Source organism: Hemicordylus capensis, chromosome 5 (assembly GCF_027244095.1).
Source record: "Hemicordylus capensis ecotype Gifberg chromosome 5, rHemCap1.1.pri, whole genome shotgun sequence".
Lineage (NCBI taxonomy): Eukaryota > Metazoa > Chordata > Lepidosauria > Squamata > Cordylidae > Hemicordylus > Hemicordylus capensis.
Window position 1 is genome coordinate 171,590,850 of NC_069661.1, and position 15,690 is coordinate 171,606,539.

Sequence of the window (15,690 nt, forward strand, 5' to 3'; positions counted from 1 at the left end):
TGAAATAAGAGTCACAGATGTGTGACTCAAATGTGTTAGTAATAATGAGTGAGTCAAAGAATATAAATGAGAAAGGTCAGCTTCACAAACTACCATTCTTTTCCCTGGGGAGGGGGGGAAATTAAGATGTTTACACTGAAAGTACATTCAACAGTTTATTTACCTCTTGTATTGCAAATATCCCATTGAACACATATTTGCATTAAAGCCTTTTGTGTATTTAAAAATTATTTATATTGTATTAAAAATTTACACAAAATATTACCGTAACTCTTCAACTACACAGAACATAGCATCAAAGGGTTCTCGCCAGGACACCAGAAGAGAAAAGAGGCCAATTAAGGAAAAGACTATTGTGTGTAAGTGAAATTATTTCTGCAAGACTAAACAAATTAGAATCAATGCACCAGCCAAGACACACAGGATGGGGTATGTTGACCATGTGCATAATTTCACAAACCACTGTCCTAATGAAGCAAGGGATAATATTTTCTATATCATTGCAAGAATAGACAGAAAAGTATAAACTTCTAAGATTAATGTGTTGAAGCGTACTGGCAATTGCAGCTTCCCTTAAAAATGGGCCATGTTCCATCCTGCAAAAGAGCAGAAAAGTTTGCAAAGTTTGCATTTCAGCAGGCTTAAACACAACCTGCATAATCTAACAAATGTTAGTCACAATCTTTTAAGAAGTTGTCTGCTGCAGATCGAGCCTATCTAAGCACACTTTGAAGCTAGTCCCACGTTGTTCAACAGGATTTGAGCAAAGCTTCAATTCTTTTCACACTTACTTGGGAGTAAATCCCATTGACGTCAGTACGACTTACTTCTGAGTAAATAGGCACACAGCGCGCACAGGCGTGCAGCCCATTCCAATACACCCTTATTAGCTATCAGTAAGTCCTACTTGTGTTTAGCGTAATTTACTATCTCCAGTAAATAGGAGTGGAGTTAACTTCTAAAGCCTCACCTGATCTATCAGACTAAGTATGGTAGGGCTCCATTTCAGTTCAAGGTGAGATGCAGCGCTAATAACGTTCTCTCCGCGCCCCGTTTTTCGGAGACAGACGGCGCTCGAAGCCACGTGACCTTCCTGAACCATGGGTGTCTTTGCACGTGGCTCCTGGTTCCCGCTTTGGCTTCCGTAAGTCGAAACGCCGCCGCGGCAGGCGCTCGCTGTCCTCTGCGCCTGCGTTGTGGCGGCGGCCTGTCTGTGTCGACGAAGGGAGCGCATGAGCGGCAGGTGGCTGAGCTGGAAGGGTCTCCTCTCCTCTAAGGGGGTCGTAGCAAAGGGAGGATGGCTGGCGGCCTGCGCTCCCTCGCGACGCTGGCGGGAGTCGAGAGCAGCGAGAGCGACGATGATGGCTGGGAAATTGGGTTCGTGCCGGAAGCGCTGCCGCAGAAGCAGGTGAAAAGGGTGCAGGCTGGTGGGGGGACGAGGAGGATCTTCGGGGGTTGGGGCGGGGGTCAAAAAGACCCGCTTGGTCTTCCTGTAGAGGCGCGGCCGGCGGGAGAACCTCCGTCCTTCACCTCCGACCTGGTTTCTCCCCCAGAAGGTAGTGCTGCGCCACAGGGTAGCATCCAGACTAGTTAGTCACGGCTAAGCACCATGGGAATCAAGGGGACAGTTATGATTAACTTGAGTCTTGTGAATTCAGTGGGATTTCGTCATGACTAACTTAGTCCGGAAATTGTCCATTGTAAAATACGTGTCTCCCTGTATTTTGTAACATGGACAAGTGTTCAGTAAATCACCATTCAGCAGAACAGCTGCATAACCTTATTCTTGCATATCGTATAATGTTGTTCCCTGCAGTGTTCCCTATAACAGGGATTCCCAGGTGTGAACTATAACTCCCATAATCCCCAAGCAAAGGCTATTGCAGCTGGGGATGCTGGGAGTTATAGTCAACAATATCTGGGAGTAAGGGTATGAGTACCACTGGTGGTACTTTGAAGAGTCCCAGGTGGTACTCAGCAGGGGCTCAGCTATATGCTGGATTGAGCTCCCTGTTCCTGTCCACTGCCCCCTGCCTTCTCCAGAGTTCTCTGCTGCTTCTGCATCTCCTCTGGAGTTCTCCTTTGCCTCCACATCTAGTCCTGAATCCTTCTGGCAGAGCTTGGCCATTTGCAGCCAGCTTGCTATTGGTTGGCAGTGGGTGGGCTGTCTGTCTCGGAGGCAGAGCAGCCTGACGCATACCGCATGTGTTTGTGAGTGTAAGTTTGCTTTTCTTCAAGGCTCCTTGTTCTTTGTTTTCCTTGTGTCATCCTCTGCCAACTTGCTTCCTCCACTTCTCCTCTCCTGCACACGTGTGTGCCTGCTTGTCGCCGCCACTGCATTTCAAGGCTCCTTGCCTCTTCAGGGCTTTCTCATTCTTGTGTGTTCTCTGTTACTTCCAGTGCGAACTTCATCCTTGTCTCCTCTCCCTCCACTTTTGTTGAAAAGTGGTATGTAAATATTCATAAATGGTTGTAGGTGGAAGGAGATAAATCTTGTTTGGGGGAGCCTTTAGTAACTCCCTTGTTACAAGTAGATATTTATATTGATTGTGGGTGCGATCTTTTATTCAAGTGGTGGTGAGGGGAGTGGCTTTCACCTTAACTGTAATGTTTAAATTTGTGTATATGTGCATGTGCACACACAGAATCTCCAAGTACCTGAGCTGAAGGTCTGCAGCAGAAGTGGTACACTTGTTTAAAAAGGTTGGGAACCCCTGATATATTGTAACAAAACATCAGCCTAAAAGGTGCTACCTTGCTCTTTCCCCCATATAATTGACTAGCATGGCATTTCACAACTATTTTTATGCTGTGCTTTTCATATAGAAAGCTGTTTTTGTAAAATTCATAGGAAAAATCTTGGAGTAGTCCTTCAACTAAATGTATGCACAGTCCTCTTGTAAGTTCTTTTGTGGGGGGAATGGGACTTGCTTCAAGCCTTGTACAAAGGTGGCAACTTAAAAGACTGATAAAGAACACATTCTAAGAAGAGAAGGTCTTCAAATAACCATTCAACTCCAGGGCTTATTGGAATCTTAAAAAGGTCCTTTAAAAACACCACGCAATTGTACAGAAATGTGGTAGAAGGAGGTGATATCTCTTTTTTGTCTTCTTTTAAAGTATAAGTATGCTCTTATACTATGGTTGTTACTACTGTACTTGTTAAGGGCTAACTCAAAAGTTAATAATAGTAGAAGCATGTATCTTGGTTCTGTTCAGAAACTTGTGAAGATGTGTTTTTGGTTACGTGTAAATCTGGTGCGTGTCTTCTCTGTAATTTTCTTTCATCTGTGTTTGTAATGAGTTTTGTTCTGGGTGGCAGTATCAAATCAGTGTGTACGCACATATATTCCTAGTGGGGCCTTAGTAATTCATCCTAAGCGGGATCTAAAATTGACTGAGCGGACATCAAAAAACATGTGAGCACATGCACACTTTAGAGGGAACACTGATCAGGGGTATGTAGTTTGTGTCTTGGTGTATCTCTGTTGTGAAGCTATAAAGGCAGAAAAAGCCTTGCCCCTCGCATTCCAGGGTGGAAACAGGTGTAACTTAACAACTTATCTATTTCTTTTGTAGTATGGGAGGTAGTTCTTTGTAATAAGCTTTAGTGTGCATACTGAATGTTTAAAATTATGTAATCGTTTTCTTGTCTCTTTAGCATTTGGATGATCCTCAAGGTGACAAAGATGAGGCTTTTAAAAAAGCATTAACTAATGGAAACTTGCTTATTGTTGAAGAACTGCTGAACTCGGGTAAGATAAGTGTCTTTTTAAAAAAGAACATTTTGAAAGGCTTTCTGAGAAGTTTTTCTTGATGTAGTGTTACCATGTTTCAGGCAGGGCAGCGGTACAGTAGAGCTTTATTATTCACATAGGCACTGAGAGTATCCTAGAGAACTCATAGGCAAGTACAGGAGTTTGTGGATGTGCAAAGGGGCTGCTTTCTTGAATCCCAGATTCAAGCCTTGCACCACATTGCAACTGCTGCTCGCAACTCATTTGAAAAGATGCCTGTATGTCGTATAAGGGACAAAGGCTCAGATAAGAACATAACAGCCATGCTGGATCAGGCCCAAGGCCCATCTAGTCCAGCATCCTGTTTCGTACAGTGGCCCACCAGATGCCGCTGGAGGCCACAGGCAGGAATTGAGGGCGTGCCCTCTCTCCTGCTGTTAGTACCCTGCAACTGGTACTCAGAGGCATCCTGCCTTTGAGGCTGGAGGTGGCCCACAGCCCTCCGACTAGTAGCCGTTGATAGACCTCTCCTCCATGAAGTTATCCAAATCCTTCTTAAAGCCATCCAGGTTGTTGGCTGTCACCACATCTTGTGGCAGAGAATTCCACAAGTGGATTATGTGTTGTGTGAAAAAGTACTTCTGTTTGTTGGTCCTAGATTTCCCGGCAATCAATTTCATGGGATGACCCCTGGTTCTAGTGTTATGGGAGAGGAAGAAGAATTTCTCTCTCCACTTTCTCCACACCATTCATGATTTTATAGACCTCTATCATGTCTCCCCGCAGTTGTCTTTTTTTCTAAACTAAAAAACCCCAGGTGTTTTAGTCTTGCCTCATAAAAAAGGTGCTCTGGGCCCCTGCTCATCTTGGTTGCCCTCTTCTGCACCTTTTCCAGTTCTACAATGTTCTTTTTTTAGATGTGGTGACCAGAATTGTACACTGTACTCCAAGTGTGGTTGCACCATAGTTTTGTATGCATTATAATATTAGTTTTGTATGCATTATAATATTAGCAGTTTTATTTTCAATCCCCTTCCTAATGATACCTAGCATGGAACTGGCCTTTTTCACAGCTGCCACACATTGAGTCAACACTTTCAACGAGCTGCTCACCACGACCCCAAGATCCCTCTCCTGGTCAGTCACCGACAGCTCAGATCCCATCAGCGTATACTTGAAGTTGGGGTTTTTCGTTCCAATGTGGTGTAGTGGTTAGAGTGCTGGACTAGGACCGGGGAGACCCGAGTTCAAATCCCCATTCAGCCATGGAACTAGCTGGGTGACTCTGGGCCAGTCACTTCTCTCTCAGCCTAACCTACTTCAGAGTTGTTGTGAAAGAAAAACTCAAGTATGTAGTACACCGCTCTGGGCTCCTTGGAGGAAGAGCGGGATATAAATGTAGTAGTAATAATAATCACCTTGCACTTGCCATCATTGAACCACATTTGCCACTTTGTCATCCACTCCCCCAGTTTGGAGAGATCCTTTTGGAGCGCCTCACAATCAGTTTTGGATTTCACTACCCGAAAGAGTTTGGTATCATCTGCAAATTTGGCCACCTCGCTGCTTACTCCTGCTTCTAGATCATTTATGAATAAACTAAAAAGCACCGGTCCCAGTACAGATCCCTGGGGGACCCCACTTCTTACTTCCCTCCATTGTGAAAACTCTCCATTTATCCTTACCCTCTGTTTCCTGTCTTTCAACCTGTTAGCAATCCACACATCTACTTGTCCCCTTATCCCATGACTGCTAAGTTTCCTTAGGAGTCTGATGAGGAACTTTGTCAAAAGCTTTTTGGAAGTCCAGGTATACTATGTCAACTGGATCACCTTGATCCACACACTTGTTGATACTCTCATAGAACTCCAAAAGGTTGGTGACTTCTGGGACTTGAGTTATAGTGTATATTATACAGGTTTAGAATTGTATGTAGTCTTGGATATAGCAACTTTATGTTATAGTTGTTAAATAGCATTTTGAAAGAGCAGTGGGCAGGTAGCTACAATAGTTTAAGATCATGATTTGTAAAGTATTTCATGCACCATTCTAAGATAAATTTCAAAAGTTTTTTAAATTTTTCCAAAACTTCAAGTTTTTCTGGGAAGAAAATAGAAAAACAGTGTTCTGTGTTTGTTCATCTGATTCCCACCTCCCCCAGGCTTTACCTCTGATTCCCCCCTCCCCCAGCTGGTCTTGTGGTAGCAAGCATGAATTGTCACCTTTGAGAAGCCCCTGGCTTGCATTTGAATTGGGGACTACATATGAGCACTGTAAGAAATTCCCCTTCAGAGATGGGGTCATAGCTCTGTGGAAGAGAATCTGCATGCTTGCCTTCAGAAGGTTCTAAGTTCCTCCTGGCATCTCCAAGATAGGGCTGAGAGAGACTCCTGCCTGCAAACTTGGAGAAGCCGTTGCCAGTCTGTGAAGACAGTACTGAGCTAGGTGGACCTATGTCTGACTCGGTATAAGGCAGCTTTCTATGTTCCTATCTCTGGTTCTGCTACATACTCCAGGAATGTGTTCTCCACCCGCCCTCTAAGTATCAATGTTGAAATCATTTTAAGATAAGGGACCTTATGTAGAATGCTATCTTACTTCCTGAGTTATTACTTCATCTTTTCAGCTTGATCATTTTCTGTCTATAAAATCAGCAGCTTTCCTGTAAATAATGACACTTCAACTGACACATACCTGGGTAGTCCAAATGTGAGAGAAGATAAAGTGCTTACGTAACTTTCTCTTCATTCTTTGCTGATTCTGAACATTATTTGTGAATTTTCTTCATAGTACCAAAGCCCTGCTAGTCAAACAAAAGGCACTAGTACAATTTGTTACATGACTAGCATATAAGAATAATATCAAATAAGAAAATGTTGCAAGGAAGTTGGCAGTTTCCTAGTGGCTGTGCAAAGATGAAATAGGACAAGTGGTGCATAAATAATGATTTGCAGTCTAGTTAGTCTAAAGTACATAGCAATATTCTATCTGTATCTAAATTACCCTGTAAGGTGATGCCAAGATCATTCCTTCATAAATTATATTTGAAGGATTCTACAGCTTTGAGACTACCGTAGAAACATATCTCTGAGATCATAGATGTAGATTCTATCGCTAGAAGAATGGTTTTAAGAGCTGTCTGGAAGGAAAAATGGATTGAACTGCTAATAAAATCAATTAGATACTGCAAAGGATTATAGATGTGATTAAACAAACAAATTGAATCTACTGTACGGAGTGTGTCATGAGCCTTAGTGCTTGCAAGTTGCATTTGTTCCCATAGCTTTGTCCTTTCCCTTGTCATTTTATATAGAATCTCTGTCTTTTTGAGTCTCAAAGAACAAGTCTTTAGGGATATGCATGAAACAGATTCTGCATTTTGTTTTGAATTTCGAGCTTGAAATGAAATGCAAAACTGCTGAAACATTTTACCAAAACACAGGTTGAACCAGCTGTTTTGACAAAACAGCTCAAAGTTTCAAGTGTTCTGGCCATTGCTCCTCATGGGTAGCTCCTAGAGACACCAAAGTGGGTTGTGTGGTAGGGCATGATGGGTGCTACTTACCACCCAACCAATAGATGAAATGGGCAGGCAGGTGACCCAGCATCCACTGCCACCCACAGTGCCTACGCTGCAGTAGCATCATTGTTACAAGTTTCTCTTTCGTACACAATTATGATTCACTATGTTTCTAGCATTGCAACAGCTGGCGCAGCATCAGTCTTACTTAGCAACAAGCATAGCCATAAGCTCAACTAGAATAACTTCAGCTGCATTTTGACTGCGTATACCTTGCAATGCAGATTGCCGAGCAGAGCAGTGAGTGAAGCACAACTTAATCTCAAGGCCGGACATGGAGCTCATCATAGCAATCACCAAGAAAGATTACACACACAGGTGCCACTGTCTATTTCTCAAAACAAAACAAACCACAACTCAAGGAAGGAGGGCACCCAAGATCTGCATTTGTCAATCTGAGATCCAGCAAAACCAGATAATTATAGCAGCAATAGCACAGCATATTATACTCGGTACTGAAAAAACTGCAAAATCAAAACCACTGTCGTCCTCTCATGATGCATCCTCTTCAAGAGAGGCATAAGGCTATCTTTGCCTCCCTGTCGCTTTGAATACATTTTGAAATTTCCTCCTTTTGTGTTCTTCATCTTCCCCTCCAGCCAATGGAGGCACATCTGACCATGACAATACTTGATTTGTATGATAAGCCAACCAAGAAGCAAGGAGCTCACAAACCAATTGGAAGCCAGTGCCAGAAAACCAATCAGCAAGTAGAAAACAGGCCTCCAAAATGGTGCTCAAAACGTTTCAGTTGAAACGGGGTTGTTCTGCTCCATGCTCAAAACAGGCCCTTTAGATGGTGTTTTGTTTCAAGCTTGAAACGGCCTGCTTCCAGTTCAAATGTTTCATGGCTGAAAGGTTCGTTAAATCCCTACAAGTCTTATTGTATCTCTTTTAAAATTGCAAGCCAGAAGCAGACTTGAGCAGAGGAAACTGCCGTATACTGAGCCAGACCACTGGTCCGTCTTGTTCAGTATTGTCTACACTGACTGGCAGCAGTTCTCTAGGGAATCAGAGAGAGTTCATTTACAAACCTGCCAGGAGATACCTAGGTTTGAGCCTGTGACCTCTTCGTGCAAGGTCCTAGGTGCTCTGTCACTAAGCTACAGCTACAGCTTCCCTACAGCCATATGTAAACATGTGTCCTTGCTGCTGCTCTTAAATTATTTTATACTTTTTTTGCGAATAATCAGATAACTGTGTTCAGTGGATAAAAAACCATATTCTTGCTATATACATTCTGCGGTATGGTTTAGGCTAGTTGGTCCATGATTGTTTGCTTAGCTATTGAATTTGTATCTAATTTTATAAAATAGTGTAACATATGAAACTGTTTTTTAATGCATTCTCTCATGTATAATAAATATCACAGGTGTAAGTGTAGAAACTATGTTTAAGTTTGGATGGACTGCCCTGATGTATGCTGCAAGTGTTGTGAATGTGGAACTCATGCGTATCCTTTTGGACAGAGGTGCAAATGCAAGCTTTGACAAAGGTAAGACTCGGTAAAGGAGCATTTCATCACAGATCTGTTTCTTACAGTTTAGTTAAACCATTAAGTAAGTAGTGAAATGCATCATGTATGACAATACAAGGGACAGATGCACCTGCTTAAAAGGCTACACGATTTTTATTTTTTAAAAATCTAAACTGTAAGGAGATTTGGTTGGCTTCTTTTACAGCAAATGTTATATCTGCAGTATTCAAACAAAAAAGACATTTGATTGTGTCTTTCAGATTTCTGGTTTTGGATGAAACCCACAGCATCAATCTTAATGGATTGAGAACTAGAAGAAGTAACACTGTTAAAATATTTGCCCCTTTCTTTTAACTATATATTCCCCACCCCACCTCCCATGGTATACAATCTTCTGCTGCTCCCTTGGTTTTGACTATGTGACTATGACTACAAACAAAGGCATGACGAGGTAGCAAGGATGATACACTGGAACATCTGCAAAAAATACAAGCTACCTGTAGCCAAAAATTAAAGTGGGACCATAAAATTGAAAAAGTTGTAGAAAATGAAGATGTAAAAATATTATGGGACTTCCGACTACAAATAGACAAACATCTGCCACACAATACACCAGATATAACTGTAGTCAAGAAGAAAGAAAAACAAGTCAAAATAATCAACATAGCAATACCAGGGGATAGCAGAATAGAAGAAAAAGAAATAGAAAAAAATCACCAAATACAAAGATCTACAAATTGAAATTGAAAGGCTGTGGCAGAAAAAGACCCAAATAATCCCAGTGGTAATTGGCACCCTGGGTGCAGTTCCAAAAGACCTTGAAGAGCACCTCAACACCATAGGGGCCACAGAAATCACCATCAGCCAGTTACAAAAAGCAGCTTTACTGGGAACAGCCTATATTCTGCGACGATATCTATAACAATTGACAATAAAATTCTGGCATCCCAGGTCCTTGGGAAGGACTCGATGTCTGGATAAAACAAACCAGTCAATAACACCTGTCTGACTGTGTAAACAAGAAATAATAATAATAAATCGATTTCTATACCACCCTTCCAAAAATGGCTCAGGGCGGTTTACATAGAGAAATAATAAATAAATAAGATGGATCCCTGTCCCCAAAGGGCTCACACTCTAAAAGAAACATAAGATACACACCAGCAACGGTCACTGGAAGTACTGTGCTGGGGGTGGATAGGGCCAGTTACTCTCCCCCTGCTAAATAAAGAGAATCACCACGGTGAAAGGTGCCTCCTTGCCAAGTTAGCAGGGTGATAGCAATAATTATCCTGCCAAGTTAGCAGGATAGCAATAATTTTGAAGAAAATCCCATACGACATAAGTTTAACTTCCAGTTTTTGGTGCCAAGTTGATGTAAACATATCTACCAGCATTAGAGAAGCTAAACTGGATGGAGAGAAATTAAGCTTTAACCAGAAGTTAATTATGGAGAGCCATAATTTTGCCTCTACTTTGAACATTCATGAATAAAGCAAACACATGAACTACTAAAACATCATCCTACAAAAGATCCTCCTAAGTAAAGTCTTGATCAGCCAAGAAGGTGAAGATTACTCTTGGATGCAAAGTTGAATATCTTGATGGATCTCCTGAGCACTTCAGCCTCCTTCACAGTAGTAGGCTTTACTATTAGAGCTAGATCCCGCTTGAGCTAGCAAAGTTTGATGTGGCTTCAGTTCCTCTACCTAGCAGAGCGGTGGAAGGTAACCATTCTGCCTTGAGTAGCTGATGATATAAATACTGTCATCTGATACCTTCAAAAGCGGAAACCCATGGTTAAGTAGACTACATATAAACATTATATAGTGAAGGTGATTTTCTGTTAACAGATTGGCTGTTTGCAGAAGAGGAGACTTTATGGTGAAATCTTGGTGAGGTAACAACAAATAGAATTGCAGTTCTGAAGCAAAGTAGTCTTTATACTCTTGCCAGTGTTTATTGGAAGAATCATTTCTTGGAAAACAAGAGACACAGATATACAATTTGGTGACTTCTATTTGTTAATCTTTAAACTATTGGTTTCCATACATGATCCAGGGCCTCATGAAAATACTCCACTTTATCATTGGTCTCACAATTGCACTTCTATTCCCCCCGCCCCGCCTCTTGAAGTGTAGCACAGCTGACATTCAGGACAGAAAATTATCAGTGTATCTCTTGAGTATATCAAAGGAGTGGCCCTCTGTGTTATATATAAGCAAGCTTTGGATGTGTTCATGTTTCCCCCTCATGTGCTAAAACAATCTTGCTGCTAATTGTGGAATGAACTTCCTGGTGACATTTCATATTTTGCACACCCCAGATAACTAGCAGTGTTGAAGAGAGCATGATTCACCCAAACAAATTACAACATCACTCTTCCTCCTTCTACCACCACCACCACCACCAGATTTCAAGAGAAATTTGAAATCTAACTTTGCAGTTTCCACTACAAGTTTTATTCTTTGCAAATTAGTTACTATCATTCTACAAATTGTTTTATCACCTTGTTTCTGTTTAGACCAGTATACGGTGTTAATGGCTGCGTGTACTGCCCATGCTTCAGAAGAGCAGATTTTGAAGAGTGTAGAATTGCTCCTCTCAAGGAACGCTAATCCTAATGCTGCATGCAAGTAAGCAAATATTTTGTAATTCAAATTGCTGAGCAATGTCTTCATCATGTAATAAAATAAAGTCACTTTTCTTTCTTGGGCATGTTCTGCCTTGTTTACTACCAATGGATCATTTCTGGCAATCTTTCTGTGATGAAATCTACCAGTGTTCCTTAACAATGTTTGATATGTACTGTTTCCTTCTAAAGTCTCTGTCCACTTGTGGAGTAGCTCTCTGACATTTGTGCTGCAACCTTTTGTTAACCATTTGCACTGCAGAGAAACTCTAAAAATCTGAGTATATGGGGGGGGGGAATGTCCTTGCAGAAATATAATCTTATTTTGTTGGTATTTGATTTAGTTGGCTATCTAGTCATTTAGTACAGGGCAGTTTTTTTGCTTTAAAAAGTGGGTATGAGAATTTGCAACAACTTGTGAGATTTCTGGTGCTTTCTGGTTTATCACATATTAAGTATCTTGTATAGAAATCTCCATCAGTTCAATTTCTCACTGAACATTTACTAGTCTCCCTATCCATGCATACATATGTTAGTCATTTGCAGCAAATCAATAATCTGGAGGAGGGCAGGGTCGGGAGAGGACCATCTTATTTCCAATTTAGAAATTGTTTTGTGTCTGGTAATCTGAAGGCGATGTCTACTTGCCACAATCAACTGGCTATTTACAAACCTGGAATTATCAAGTGGTAAGTTGCTCCTAAAGTACTTGAACCATATGGAGGGAGAGCTGCTCATCTAACTAGTGATGAGAAGGTTTGTCATACACTTGTTCTGATTAAAAATTCAGGAGAGCAGGGGGAAATGGCAAAACTCTTGTTTGCTTTGTCAGTGGACAATACAAGTAGCAACGTAGCAGTGTGCCCACTTGGTAAGTGGTTCTGACGATTCACCTTCTCTAGGGATTATTTAGCAAGCTGATGCAGGTGCTTAGTTTGTCTTGTATTCCATCTTTCTCTACAAAGTGTTGGGAATTCTCTCTGGTAAGAGATACCCTTCTAATATAGCAGAGTGCACAGAGACACAACATAGCGGCGTCTGCTCGGGCATGCATGTATGCTAAGAGTAAAATAACTTGGAGCCAGTTCATAGTTTCAAATCAATATATGGAGTATTTATTAGTGAACTCCATTCTAGATACTAAAGTGGAGAGATAGTATCTCTAATCTACCTAGCTAGCTGGATGCACATGGATGCATCTCTGCACACATGGTGCAGGGAGAGAGAGGAGCTTGCATGTTGCAAGGGAGAAGAAAGAGAAGAAGGAAGTGGCCAGGAAGGCAGGAAGTAAGTCCCTGAGAATAGCAGTCTACATACCGAAGGGATAGTGTCAGAGCAGTAGAGAAGGGATGACCAGTGTCTTGACTTCTCTAGCCCTCTGACTCACTAGTCTGTCTCCCTCTTTCGTTGAGACATGAGACAGAGCAAAGTCCTTCACTTCCAATATGGTTTAGAATAATTTAAAAATACAATAATACATATGCAGCAGACTAAAGCAATATTCTAAAGGGCTTCAGAAAAAGCTTACTGAAATAAATGATTTCATTGCCTGTCTAAAAAAAAGGCAGTTATAGAGCCAAGCTTACTTCTTTGGGAAGGCTATTCCGTAATCTGGATGCCACGATGGAAAGGCTGCACTTCTTATAATGGAAGAAGGGTTGTAGTGGTGGAATTGAGTTCTTGACATTTTTGTATGAGTGGAGTCAGTTCTTGAGATACTCTGGTTCCAGTCCATTTAGGGCTTTAAAAGTCAAAACTAGTGTCTTGATGGAACCTGGAAACAAGTTGGTAACCAGTGAAACCTGTACAAAACAGGAATAATATGATCTAATCTCCTAGCTCTAGACAAAACCCTGGCAGCTATATTTTGCATCAGTTGACATTTCTGGACTGCCTTGAAGAGCAGCCACACACAGAACAACAATTACAGCAGTCCAAACTAAAGCATGGATGACTGATGCAATGTCTGACTTCACCAAGGGGCACAGCTATTGAACTAAATTGGCAGAAGGCACTCCTGGCCGCCACCACCACCACCACTACCACCACCTGTAACCACAAGAGTACTCAAACGGTTGCTTCAGGAGAAGTATAGCTCATCTAAAACAGGTTTGCAAATCTTCACTTCAGTTATTGCCTGCATTAAACTTCATTTTATCCACTCTCCAATCTGGAACTACTTCTAGACACCACTTTAGAACATTCAGTGCCTCCTCAGGATCAGATGATTAAAAAAAAAGTTGGGTTGTTGGCATAGTGATTACCCCCAAGCCCAAACCTCCACATGTAGATTTTGAAAAGCATGAGGGGCAAGAGAGAAGCTTGCAGCACCACTTAAACCAAAGGCTACAGGGTAGAGCCGTAATCTCCCTGCACCGCCTTTAGAGACCTGTTGTTGTAAAATGGTAACCCTGCCCCAAGATAGCCAGTACCCTAGGTTCCAGGGGACAGTTGGTATGGGTGGGTGGGGGGGACTTTTTTAAACAGGGTGGGGAACTTGAGCAAATTCCCCTATATTACTCCAGCTGTGATGTTGAGCCTTTCCTTTGTTTTGCATCTCTTTGATGTCCAGATATGCCTTTGCCCCCAAAGTTCACAGAGTGGTGTTTTTGAAAGAGTGAAGTTCTATATTTCCAGAGTGAACCACCCAGAGACATAAGTTTTGGGCAGTATAAAAATATATAAGTGCATATATATCTGCATATATATCTGCATATACATATTTATTTCCCCCCCATCAAATAACCGATTTCCTTAGATTAGGCTAGAGCAGGGCTGCTCAACTTTGGCCCTCCTGCAAATGTTGGCTTACAACTTGCATAATCCCTGGCTATTGGCCATCCCAAAAACAGCTGGGGTGGGCAGAGTTGAGCAGGCCTGGCTGAGTAAGGGGAAGTCTCTGCTCTTTTGGCAGCCATCGAAGTTGGTTTTCCACATCTTTCTACATTTGGATACTGCTTTCTTCTAAGACCAGAAAAACTTTAAGCAATACCAACAGTAACTTTTCTTTTAGCATCTATTTGCTAGAAATTATGTATAAAAACACCAGCTATTTAATGGCCACTTTGGCATATATCAAATCTCCATGTATTCTTGGAATACTGCTTTCCCTTCTAAGCTTTTTAATGTGTTCCGTATATATAGGGTAGAATCCATTCTGGGACAGGAACATTTACCAAAGACTGCTATTCCAGACTAAGACAACTGTGATTGCTGCCCAGTGAGGTATTTCACAAAGCCAAAAACTGTCCTACCGAGGTTTGGGAGCTGTGTGTGCTCCCAGTCTTTGGTTGTGTGGGTGCAAACAACTAGATAGGAAGAGGGAGAAGTAGTTGTGTGGAAGCAAAGGAGGAAAAGCTACTACCCTCACAACCGAAAATTGGGAGCATAAACAGCTCCCCCCAAATAGGACATTTTTGGTTGTGTGAATGACCTCAGAGTTTAATTTTCTGAAATTAAGTGCTGCTATGGTAGGCTTTATCCAGTTAAAAGCGTGGAGGCATTAATTTTTATTTTGCATATGTGTGTTAATAGACTGTATTAACATTCATGTTTTCGTGACTCATTGGTTATGTTCATGAGAATGTGCACAATAATTCTGGTTTTTACAGTTTTATTACCATCTGCTGTTGGTGTGCACTGCGTCTCTGGTGTAAAGGATAGGTGTACTGTTTTCCAGTAAACCTGTTACATTAAATTGTTTTAATGTCAGTGTTGACTTTGAGCTTCTCTATCACATGTAGACTCTTGAAGGTGGTAATGTCATTTTCAGATGTCTGTAGATTGGATATGTTTTTATAGTCAACGTGATATACACCAATAAACCATCTACACATTAAAAACACAAAACTGAAAAATGCAAACTCCCTCTAGTGAATTTAAATATATAAAACTTTAGTTTAATACTCATCCGCAAAGCTTAAGGCAAATACTGTCTGCCTGTATCACTGAGTATTTTTAGCCTATTTTCCAGTAGGCTTATGAGATCACTTGGCTGTCCGTGTGTGTGTCCCACCAGCTTCACAACATAGTTTGTGATTATGTCATCCCCACTGATTCAAGATGGCAGATGGCAGGCACTGATTCAAGATGGCAGACTTTGGAGGCGCAACCCCACTGATTCAAGATGGCAGATGGCAGACACTGATTCAAGATGGCAGACTTTGGAGGCACAAGTGGGCTAACTTGTGAACCGCTTAACCAATTTGAACCAAATTTCCTACAGTTGTAGGGACACATAGGGACACCTCCAGGGCATAGATTG

The 15,690-nt window shown here is 41.6% G+C and overlaps 1 protein-coding gene across 4 annotated transcripts in view; it reads left to right on the forward strand.

Annotated features, from left to right (window-relative positions):
• The first annotated feature begins 1,129 nt into the window (after nt 1–1,129).
• The window catches only part of ASZ1 (ankyrin repeat, SAM and basic leucine zipper domain containing 1), a 65,444-nt gene continuing 50,883 nt past the window's right edge, over nt 1,130–15,690 (forward strand). Inside the window, exons 1-4 of one of the 4 annotated variants that reach the window (XM_053257069.1) lie at nt 1,130–1,408; nt 3,662–3,755; nt 8,690–8,812; nt 11,319–11,430. In XM_053257069.1, the coding sequence (XP_053113044.1) occupies nt 1,298–1,408; nt 3,662–3,755; nt 8,690–8,812; nt 11,319–11,430 (440 nt within the window). In that variant the 5' untranslated portion in view covers nt 1,130–1,297. Of the gene's footprint in view, nt 1,409–1,974; nt 2,218–3,661; nt 3,756–8,689; nt 8,813–11,318; nt 11,431–15,690 lie in introns of those variants that run through there. The other 3 variants (XM_053257070.1, XM_053257068.1, XM_053257071.1) reach the window with 3 other exon arrangements.